The sequence below is a fragment of the Filicampus tigris genome, chromosome 15, assembly GCF_054856515.1.
Source record: "Filicampus tigris isolate MCC_2025a chromosome 15, RoL_Ftig_1.0, whole genome shotgun sequence".
Taxonomy (NCBI): domain Eukaryota; kingdom Metazoa; phylum Chordata; class Actinopteri; order Syngnathiformes; family Syngnathidae; genus Filicampus; species Filicampus tigris.
This window is the reverse complement of record NC_141231.1, coordinates 10,035,134-10,047,316: the sequence shown is the minus strand read 5'-3', so window position 1 is coordinate 10,047,316 and position 12,183 is coordinate 10,035,134. Positions and strand designations below refer to the sequence as shown.

Genomic DNA, 12,183 nt, shown 5'->3' with positions numbered 1-12,183 from the left:
TCATAAATAAAGACTTCCGTCCGAGTCAGAAATAATTCCAAACAACATTGATAACTCAATAAGGCTGAATATGTTGATTGTTCCCCGCAGACTTCAGATTTCAAGCTACCTTTCTCTATACTGAGCGAGTCGATGGCCCTGTAGCCTGAATTGATGATGCCGTGCTTGGCGCCGGCGGCCATGACGGCGTGGTAGACGGGAAGGCACGAATCTTTGGGAACATGCAGCTCCCATCCCAGCTCCCCGACAAAGGAAAGGCGCATCGCTCGCACCTGGAAGAGAGAGGCAGACGAGGAGGCTTAGAAAGGATGCGCCATGCGTGCACACACAAACACACACACATGCACGCAGACGCCCTCACCCTCAGCCATACACAACCACACAAATGCACGTATTTAATCTCGAGGCTCCACATTAACTTGCATTTGAATAGTGACTGTACAAAGAGGAAAGAAGCCAGGAAGAGGAAAATGAAATGAAAACACAGCAACAAAAATATGGGATACGATGCAATTATTATCTTTGTTTTACAAATTACTTCTCCAAAAAGCCCCTAAAGGACATTTTAAAAAACACCTCTGCAAGTCAAAACGATGGAAGAGAGGGGAGGAAAAGGACATAGTGGAGTGTTAAGCATTTAAAAAAATGGAGACAGGAAAGACTACAGAATGGAGAAAATTTGGATTTTAATCAAAAATGGAGCATTTGAAAATTGGCTGTTCCCCCTCCTATCATCATTCTAATCATGCAATCTCGGTTCCAGAGATTTCAGAAATCCCAAAATGGGATGAGGATGCTAGATAAAATCTCAGAAGCTAGTCATTAGAAAACAGACACTTCTATGCGGCAGTTTCCAACCCAGGACACATGCTCTTATGAAGAATGATGATATGGAATCATGAAAAAAAAAAACAACAACGCCACCACAATTTGGCACAATTTAGAAATAGCGATATAATATAGGTCGATTGGACACTCTAAAATGCCCCTAGGTGTGATTTTGAGTGCGGATGTTTGTTTGTCTCTGTGTGCCCTGCGATTGGCTGGCAACCAATTCAGGGTGTCCCCCGCCTACTGCCCACTTTCAACTGTACATGTTCATCACTGTTGCTATATACCCAAGACATGGGTGGCTATATAGTTTATCAACACTGGTTAATATATGTTTTAAGAATATTACTCAATAATCACATGTACTGTTTCATTTCATTCTACATTGTACATGTGACCAAATAAAAAGCACTTTGCCGATGGAGCAGATTCATTCACTTTACATTATACCTTAAGGGAAATTAAATATGAGCAAATCTACATCCCAAAATAGATTGGGTTAATCCCTAAGAGATTTCCACTGTATTTGAATAATGCTTTGACAAGGAGGCAACGCTAAAGCTCCGAAGACGGCTGGAGAGTGAAAGTCAGCTGGTGAGCAAATGAGGGAAAGGAGCGTGAAGTAACGAGAGAGGAATGTCTCCAACAGTTTCCCCAGTGGGCGCTGTGACAGTTGGGCCATCTGGCCAGCCGAGGTTCACCCTGGGCCCCATATGTACACGTCGCCTTGCACGTTCGCAAAACTACAGACTCAAAAGCCTCCAGAGATGTGAAGACACAATACACACACTTGCCGCATCAAACACGGACTCACGCTGCGCATGAGTGAACACAAACACGTATCAAGAAGAATTCAAATGACCCAACAGGCAAGCCGGCACACTTGGTTCCTCTAGTGAGTTCGTCGGGGGGGGAGGGGTGCAGCGAGAAAGAGCTGAGCGGGGATGGAACGCGAGGGCAGAGAGTGTTGTGTTCTCGCAGCACTGCACCCATTAAAATGTCACCCAGACAAGACCAGTAAGCAGCACCAACGCTGCACAAACAACACACTTGTGTACGCGCGCGCGCACACACACAGCGAGAGAGACGGCATCTACAGTCACTTGTGCCTTGAATAATTCACGCAAGAGCAACTAAGACAGCGGGCTCGGGCATGTGTTCGTCGCTGCATGAGCCGGAACAACTCGCTGGCTTTGGTAGCAGGCCAATGACAGTGTTGGTCAGTCTCAAAGACCAAAGTTCCGGTGATTCGCGCACACGCATATTTGAACACTCATTTCAAAGAACATGTAGAAGTCAGGACTGGGCTTATGGGAAAAAATAAAAATAATCACAATTATTTTGATTCATTTGATTAATAAAACGATTATTCACTGATTTCATGAATGAGTATTCATTCAACTATCAAAATTCAACTTTAAATATAGTTAAAATAGCCACAAAATCAATTACTAACGGAGTAAAACAACAAAATATATTTTTTTAAAAATGTACATTAAGATAAGAAGGAGAAATTAGCATTTGAGCTTTACATTAACTAATTTTTCACAGATTAGGAACGATATATGCCAATCACTATTGCTATTTTACCTGTCTGTAAGTAATGCGATATCATTTGTGTGTGAATATTCATTATTTGAAGAAATATCGCTTCTGGAACTCAATGCTAATTCCATTAGCCTGTCAACAGGATGTTACGTTGTCTGCTAGCATTAGCACTAATGATGATTCTAAAACTAAGTATGTCTTCGATTTAAATATGCAAAAATATACAATGTGTGTAATTATTATTGCAGTGTGTTTAGTTTTACAGGAAATTCCATCATGGGGTGTCATCAAATAGGGAGGGGGTGCAGAATCATATGTATCACACACTTGCTGCACAACCAACACAGTGCTTGAGAGTGCATTCACAATAAGGAACTTGAGAAACACACTGTGCCGTTCGGCAAGTTAATCGTTTTTCTTGATTATAACCTTTTTAATGACCGTGAAGAACCAAAATTGAAATCACGATTAAATAAATTGCTCAACCCCTAGTAGAAGTGAAGCACCAGTTGATTACATAAAGTTAACTGTTGGTTACAAAGAATAAAAGCAGTGGCGCTAGTGTGTTTGTGTGTGTATGCGTGTAACAGGGCAAGTTCAACAACTTCAACAATCTCTGCCGAAGGTTTGAAATCATGAAGCGGTTTGGCTCGACTGCATGCTGTTCCTCCGCTAATTAACTTATTTTTGTATTTCACTCAGGCCAACAGTGTTACTTGGAAGCCATTAAATGCATCACTTCCAATTAAAAGGCGAGCCAGGGAGTGTGATTGTGTGCTCTTGCGCAAAGTACGTGTGTGCTCTCACCTGATGGCCAGCCGCGTTGACAACTTTGTGGGTGGAGAAAGGGAACGCTTCATTGCTGAGGTCTGTGTCCAACACCTCTTGGAGCACCTCCCGACTGGACAAGGCGACCACGCGAGGAATCATCAATAAGACAAATAAAATCTCATTTTAAGAATTGTATGACTGACAACTAATTCACCATTTAATAAAATGTTAAAAACGCATATCGTCGCTGTCATGTGAAAAACACGTGTCCAATTTTGGACATTTTTTACATTTTCATGTTAATGCGATGTCTGTAACGCGGAAACACCATTCACGTAAAAATAAGAAACATGAAAAAAATTGTGTTTTTCTCACAGGACAGCGACGATATGAACAATTGTTTTTACTCATGTGCTTTTATTTCATTATTTAAGCAATTTTTTAATGAGATGACATTGTTAAAAAAAAAAAAGGAGGATGAAAGACATTTTAATCAACCAATTTCAGGAAAAAGCTAAAATTAATTAAACAAATTTGACAAGATTGCTAATTTAATAGAAGAAGAATGGACACTAATCGATAATTTAACTAAAAGTTGCTTTTTATTATGGCATGTCAGAATCTCTGAATGCTTTGACCTCAATGTCATGCCAGTGTCCTAGTGAAGAGAATAATATTGCCCAGACACTGTCCTCCATAATTATTGACAGTGTAGCTGATATCATGTTCATATAGTAAATCAGCAGCACCTCTGCTGGATGCAGCTAAGTAATTCATACCTATTGACAATTTAGAGTCTTAACTGAACCTAAGACGCACACAAAAACAGGAAGGCTGAAGCTGAGACTCGGACACAGAACCTCAGAACTGTCGAAGCAGCCATGTTAACCGCTAGTGCGCTGTGCTGTAATACGTCACCACAATATATATTTTCTTAAAATATTTACAGCAGCCCAGCTGTGAAACAAAGCAGCTTGAAAAATAATAAGAAATATATTGAAAACCAAGTAATTAATCTAACAGCTATCTGGTTGATTTCTCTGGTTGCTATGGCGAGAGCAGAGACAGTCTGTCGCCAGCACATTTGGTTCCAGCACAGCAGTTTGTTAAAGGGGGCTGAAATTAAAGGGATTTACAGACAATGTTCAGACAATAAAACGTAAAAGCAGCTCTTTATGGGGAAGCTTGCTGTGCCACACTTTGAAAATCCTGCTCACATCCTGCCACAAAGATGTATGTGATAAGACTTGAGCTATTTAAAAAAAAGGGGGGGGGGGAGCTCATCGCGCTCACAAGCAATCTAAAAAGGTGCTCTTGTGATAACCTCTCCCACAAGCACACACACGCACAAAATCGATATTACATAAAAATGAGTCAGCAGCTAAAAGGACTAAGTTTAGCTTACTTTGCTTCTTGTACATTGTAAGGGGGCAGTGATAGAACGCAACGCTTCTGAGGGATATTTTTACAGGAGCAAAAACAAATGTCAGGAAGCCATGAGTGAAGTTCGGGCAACATGTTATATTTTCTCAAAAGCAATCGATGCAGTTGTAGACGCGCGCATGCTATTGCTAGCTAGGGTGCAGTCGTGCATGCAACACCGTCGTCTAACTTCTCTCCTCCCTGAAGCTACGCTTTGTTCATTGAACTTGAGAACACACAAGGAAGAACAATTAGCTATAAATAATATGTGAAAAGGTTGTGTGCGCTCGTTCGTGAGGTTTCGCAACCACCAATCTCATTCTTGGACGTGCCACTTATCTGTAGCTTTTTCTGCCGAGGACAGGAGGATTTTCGCACATGAACATGCTGTGGTTCAGCCTACAATAGGGGCAAATGCTGAACTGTGGAGCTAATTTAAAACAATAAAGGCATTATCAATTTTCTGGGGTCTATCAGTATTATAAAAGTATTGTATTACCCAATTTTATTAATGCAAACCGCATAGCTGTAATACAGTGGAACCTCAACTTTCGAACACCTTAACTGCTTTTTTATCATTTGGAATTCAACTAAAATATAACTTAAAGGCTAATGCTGAACATCGAACCATAATAATAAATCACACATTTCCAGTTACTATGACCCTGGAACATTTTGTGAATTCTGTAAAATCCTGCGAATAACACGGGTTTTGTTCTGTTCTTTGGGAAAGAAAACAAAAAGATCCCAAATACAGGTGGCTGTTATATGGAGGGATTAGTAAGAAACAAACTTTGTTCACATTGTTTAGACATTTACCAGTACCTAGGCAGTACTAGGGGTAGTATATATATATATATATATTTTTTTTTAAATCACTGATTTATAGTGCATTTCATACACAACATAACTCAATATGCAATAAGCACAACATTTAAACAGTTAGTTAGAGATTAAAAAGCAGAGTAAAGAAATAAAAAATAACTTGCAGTACTAAAATTACTTAAAGAGCGTAAAGTGTAAGAACAAGATTTTAGAAAGCATGATTCAAAAATACTTTGAAAGACCTTAATCGTGGGTATGGGAAAAGAGCATAGTTTTTAACCTGGATTTAAAAGCATTTAGACTTACTGTAATAAGGATGTTTGGAATTTTTCTTCATTCATATTATTCACTCTGATAATAAAGTATATTTATTTAGCTAATTGGCGGACCGTATTATAACACAAGTACAAAGAAAAAAACGAGTATGTGTTATTCACAGGATTTTAACGGTATCTGCAGTATTTATTGTATTGTTTATTTCAATGGAAAAACTACTTTGGAGGTTGCATTCTATCGTATGTATGTAAACAAGTTGCGTTTTTTGTGCCACATCCCGCAAGACTTTTGGGGATTACAACAAAAACTTGCACAGTAAGGTTCATGATGATTAATAATAGTGCACTTTCTACATTACACAGCACTTAATTTAGTGTCCTACCGAATTCTCATGAGAACCCATTGAACCTTATTAAACACGGCCTCTCCAATATTCCGATGAAAAACATGCACGTTTATTACCATAAATACACTACAGTTTCATTCTCTGGAGCTAAAACATGCCTTAATTAGTTCACATGGTCACACAAGTCAAGAGCCACTCTATAATCCCCATAGTCAACATTCAATTAGCTGTGTGAATCTATAGTGAAACCAGCACACGCACTTAGCGTGATATGCTCCTGGAGCCAGTGACGAACTCGACACTGCTTTGACGCAAGCATTCTCAGCAAGAGGGAAAAGAGAAAGGCGGGGGTGGGGGGCTGGTAGGTCATTATAAGAGTTGGTTGGCGATAAAAGAAAAGTGTGGATGGATGGGGCAGAGTAGGTAGGACACCAAGATCAAGAGAAGATAAGAAAATACTCCTCAAGGGGAAGACATCCACACAACACACGTGGAGAGCAGATATGATGAAGGGGTCTTTTAAATGATAAGAACTGAATGAAGTAAGAAGTATTTTTGAGAGAACTCTTTTATATGCACACTGGTTAAAAGCTTAGATCCCACTTTTTCCATTTTTTAAATTGAAAGTCAAGCAGCTCAATTTCAATGAATAGCTTAAAATTGTACAAGGGTAAGGGGGGCGGGGGGTGTACAAGTACATTTCAAAATTAAACAAAATGATAGTCTCCAGATTTAAACCCCATCGAGATGGTTTGGGATAATCCGGACAGGAGCGTGACCACCAACAAGTAGCAACGTGACAAGTGGCCTCCATCTTTGTGACATTTTCTAAAAAACCAAAACCAAGGAATGAGCGCTTCAAATGTCTTTAAAATCCTCCAAAACAAATTTAATTCATAAAAAACAATTGACTGCTGAAGTACACAACCTATTCTACTGCCCATTGCTCTTCTTACCAAAACGTTTTGGTTCTTCCCATCTTACCTCTTCGGTCCCTGGATGCTGATCATGCCCATGTCCTCGGAGTGGTCCGTTAGTTGACAGCGGAAGCCCTGGTCCTGGAGCACCGTTCGAATGTGGTTCCAGTTGTGCTCGGCAACACCACCTCCGATGGCCAGGTAGTACGCATCACCTCAAGTGAAAAAGTGCCAAAATCAATCACATTCAAAACTCTTCATTTCTGCCTAGAATGAATCACAGGCAGGTGTAACAATATAAAACCCGTAATTTAACTGTCACAAACTCCTGACGAAAGGTTTCAAAAAGGTGGGTGGTGATTTGCCCGACAAGTGGAATGAGACATTATGGCACTGATGACAGGAAGAAAACTTTACAGAAAAGATGACAGAAACAATAACAGAACACTTGTATCAACAAACACGTAAAAAGTGTGAGACAACATAAGCAGAAGTTTGTTCACAGAGAACCAAGTAGAGAGATTATATATTTCTATTTACTTATTTCTTTTTTTAAATAATGGCGATTGGGGTGGAATGGTGCCAAGAGTATAAACACTGACGTGGTTACTCACCATTGGACTCGGGTGCCAGCGGGAGGTTGGCAGTTCCGGACTCCAGTCTGCTCACTGTCAGATCAGCTTCCGTCCCTCCTCTTGAATTCAGCATGCAGGTGTACACAGTGGAACCTGGAACACACACACAGAAAATACTGTGGAGCATTTTGGAGGCCTCCTCAAACTAAAGACATGATGAATTTTACAAGCCCCACAAGTTCATCTGCACATATTTACTTTTTTTTTTTTTTTTTTTTTTAAAAAGGCTGTTTATTCTGTTTTTCACAGTTAGCTTGTCTGTACATTGTGAGAAGGTTTAGCTCAGAGCATCAAGCCCCTTTTTTTTGCCGTCAATGTATCGATAGACAGACAGGCAGTGATTTCTTCAAAGGCCTATCCCAAATCTCAAAGGAGAACACATCAGATCCCCCTCATTTGTTTCTTTGTGGTTGACACACTTTTGAAGCCCGTGCGCGATTCCTGGCAGCGGTGTTTTGTCAGACTGTCAGAAGATGTAGCAATGACATGTAAACCCTTTTTGTTGAGAGGCTGACACGGCTGAACGTGAACCCCCATTAAAACGGAAATGTCAACCGAGCGCATCACTGGCAGAAACAGTCACCGCAAGACCGCCGGCGACATTGTGTCGAATGACATCTGTGTATAATTTCAGGAGACCTAAAACGATAACGTGTCCGTCACCGAGCTGGCCAGAGGACACGCTAAAACCGTGGCTGTCCTTCAAGCCATCACGCACTTCAACGGATGATTGACGTGAAATATCAGCATGAAAGCATCCTGTGTGTGTGTGTGGTAACAAAGTGCAACTTTGACTGATGGGCATCAACATTTCTTAGCATCTGATGATCTCAAACGAGAAAGCGGGAATAAGGGAGTAACGGAAGGTTAGGTAATGAGCCATCTATTGGGTGGATACAGTTTAGCATAAAAGATCGGGGCTAGTAAGAATGTTGGGCAAGCTGACAAAAAAAACAGTGTCATCACCTAAAATATTCCACTTCGGCCGTCTTAAAAAATTCATCATGATTTGAAGATTGGGATTTTTACCATGTGAGTAAATCTATATCTGCGACTATTTCCACATCTTTAAAATAACATCCGAACCAATCCTACGGTTCTGAATTCTTGAAGTAGAGCATTTGGAAGTGACCACTTGTAATATCGAAGGATACAAAAAAAAAAGAAGAAATTATCTACAAAATCCCGCTATATTCTGGAATCCTTTTTGGACAAATGAAGCCAAGGTCAACTTGTATTAGAATGGATGGATGGCGAGGTACGTACGGCGAATGACCCCAAAGCGAACCACACCATGTGAAAAACATTCTTGAAACCGTGTCATGTTTAATTTATGTATGGCGCCTAAGAGGCTCAGTAGTATTTATTGATAATATGACTACTAAAAGATGCAAAAAGAGAAGTTGTGAAAGGGAAAATGCTACACAATTCTTCACTCACATTCAGGTTAATATATCTCAACAAAATACAGCATGATTGATGATGATGCAATTCCTGAACTACCCAAATTTGTTTCCGATGTATGGAACGAGCAGAACCCGAAGACAAAGGAGAACGTAGCAAGAGGTACAAACAATCAGCAAGTAAAAGTTGCATAAAATGTATTTCCTAAATGAACAAAAAAAAATCAATTTCTGTCAAGCTAAACTGTACCTCTTCCATTAAAGCACTAATACTACACTTAAATTTTTTTTTTTTTAAATCTTCATTTAAAAATCCCCCCCAAAAAATCACTCTCCACATACAGCGCTTCTGGACTTAACTGGATGTTTCCCACCATACCAGTATTTTGAATCACCAGTCCAGATAAAGTCAGGGACATTGAGCCAAACTTAAACTGTAAACTATCCCAGTGTGTGATGTAGTGTGATGACAGAATGCGTTTTTATTGCAGCAACAAGAGGTAATTCTAATTTAATTCATTGCAATTTATGTGCAACTTTACAACCCATTCTCTTTTGGCTGTGGAGTAGGTACAACAAACACTTGCCAAAATGAGAAATCCTACACAAAGCTTGGATCAAAGTGTTGGCTGTCAGCCCGGTCTTCTATCTTGCTGTCACCACAGAGGAACTTGATCCTGCCCAGCCAAGTGATTCACTAAGAAAGCTTTATTTCACAACAGTACTAACTCCAAAAATATAATTAGAGGTGACTGAGAAAACATAATGCTCGTGTGTTGATGTCTCGTCTCATCCCCGCTCCCCGAGAGCAAACTGTCAATCCTCTCGACCATCTGTCTCCACGTGTGTGAGGATTTTGGCTTTGGCGGCAGGCACACTGACCTGGCTTCTTGTTGACATCGGCAGTGAACAGCCAATCGGCTGCTTTCTTGGCATCTGGACCGGTGAGATAGAACTTTCCAAAGTAGGACATGTCAAACACGGCAACGCCGTGCCTGCATGACAGGCACTCGCTCTTTATCTGAATTAAAAAGGAAAAAAAGACTGCGCTGACATTAAATCCAATCTCGTGAGCACTCAGCAGCCAAAATGCTCGTTGAAGGCTGCAATGCATGACAGCTGTGAAATGTCTGTCATGATGACGAAGCTCACACTTACCACGTCATGATGCGGTGGGAAGTCAAAGGTGTACTCTTTGCCCAGCAGCTCGTTGTATTTGTACTGCTGATTCGTCTTGATGTCATAGGCGCCATAGTAATCGTAGTCTTTAACCTTCCCAACGACACAGATAAACACAAATCAGGAGAGGGCTCTATTAAAGTAGAAGTCAACCCAAACATATTTTTTTCCAGAATATGTTCTATGCAGGCCCACTAGTTGAAATACGGCATTCTGGAATATAAGTTAAGCAGCAATGCACTCACTTTTAAGCATTTCAGGGGGGCGGCCATTTTGTGGACTGAAGATGACATCGAAGTTGCTCAGGGCTCAGATAACGAACAATCACAGCTCACTTGTTTTCTGAATCTGAGCCATGATTGGTCGTTATCTGAGCCCTGAGCAACTTTGATGTCATCTTCTGTCGACAGAAGTTACAAAATGGCTGCTCCCTGAGCTAGTTAAAAACTGGTGGATTTCTCTCTTGCCACAAGCGAAATACTAATCGGAACGCATTGAACATATTCTGGAAAAAAAATACGTATGGGTTGACTTCCTCTTTAAATAAATGTATCAAATGACTCAGTGTACTACAAACTATACCAAATACTGAGTTTAGTTTGGATTTGACAGTGTAAAGTGCACCTAATGATGTGGTTTATGAGTGTATATGCGAATGTGTCTCACAGGAGCTTGTCCATCCTTGGTGAACCAGCCCGGTCTCTCCCAGCCGTGTCTCTCCTGGAACACGCAGCCCTGCTCTGTCAGCACCTAAAAACAAAAGGAAGGCACCCAACAGTCAACAGTTTATTATGCTGTTTATGTCCTGACTAGTGCATCTTAATCCATTCATTCATCCATCCATCCATTCACACTTACAAATTGTCTCTGGACAATTTACAGACTTTAAATAACCTAACGTGCATGTTTTAGGATTGTGACTGTGCTGCCTGCATCTGAATCACGGGCGGAGCTACATAGTCATGCATCACCCCTGGCTACTCACTGGCCACACCCCTCATCACCCCACACCTTGGGGGGAAAACTTTGATACCTGTGACTTTCCTGCTATTTTCACATATATCTCTTAATTCTTGATATGACAGAACACATCAGAATAAGACGCATCACCTCTCACCTTCCTCCTCCTCCTTGTTAGAATTGACAGTCGCCCACATTTGCTACTGTAGGTATATGTTCTGCTAGCCGTCTCCTGCCAAACCTTCCCACACCATGCTATATTTACCATCTGTGCAACCCAGCAAACGTTTGAGCAGCCGTGTCAGAGCTGCCACAGTTACTGTTGGAAAAGAAGGATCATGGTGCCTCCTACAATTAGCCCATCTAATTAGTTTCAAAGGGACAAGTGGTACAAGTAGTACCACTCAGTCCTGGGGAGACCAGTATCACGCGAATCATTTAGAGAATAATGGACTTTTATTTTTCCAAGCACTGCAACTAAACAGTGTCAACGCTGCTCTCCAGCTGAAGGAAGGCCAGTTGCTAGGTGATAGCCCTTAGCAAGTGATTAGCATTGGTCTTTAAAGGTTTGGAAATGAGGGACAAAACAGCCCAGTCTCACCGGAAAGTTACTCTCAAGCTGCAAAAAGATGCCTATTAGGAGGTGAAACTGGTGCCATAATTAGGATGGAGAAATACAATGTTACCACATGACCACTCTGGCTGGAGTTTTCATGTGCCAGGCCCCAACGAGGTCCCAAATTTCAATAGACGTAATTTCTTAATTTTTTTACGGAATCAAATGCAACTTGAGTTATAACTGGTTTATAGTGTTTAGAACATTGCATTAAAACATCATACTCATTGGCCTTTTCTTGTTCAGAAATCCATTTCAAATGTCAAAATCCAAATCATCTTTCGGGACCCGTATTTTTCAGTCACCCTCTATTGTATAGTATTAGTCAAACTGAGGAAGTAGTGATTGTCTCTTTGGTGCATACCGCTACCTGCTATACATATACAGTCAATGCGGTCCGGGTCGAGTTTCCGTCTCTCTTCAGCAAAACGGGCATCCATCAATTACGGATTGT

The 12,183-nt window shown here is 40.8% G+C and overlaps 1 protein-coding gene across 1 annotated transcript in view; it reads right to left on the bottom strand.

The window, feature by feature from the left end:
- The window catches only part of sardh (sarcosine dehydrogenase), a 38,308-nt gene that overhangs the window by 4,594 nt on the left and 21,531 nt on the right, over nucleotides 1-12,183 (bottom strand). The window contains exons 13-19 of the mRNA XM_086053680.1: nucleotides 10,820-10,903; nucleotides 10,133-10,246; nucleotides 9,857-9,995; nucleotides 7,551-7,664; nucleotides 7,004-7,151; nucleotides 3,187-3,280; nucleotides 110-272 (exon numbers count right to left, since the gene is read on the bottom strand). Coding sequence (XP_085909806.1) covers nucleotides 110-272; nucleotides 3,187-3,280; nucleotides 7,004-7,151; nucleotides 7,551-7,664; nucleotides 9,857-9,995; nucleotides 10,133-10,246; nucleotides 10,820-10,903 — 856 coding nt within the window. The remainder of the gene's footprint in view (nucleotides 1-109; nucleotides 273-3,186; nucleotides 3,281-7,003; nucleotides 7,152-7,550; nucleotides 7,665-9,856; nucleotides 9,996-10,132; nucleotides 10,247-10,819; nucleotides 10,904-12,183) is intronic.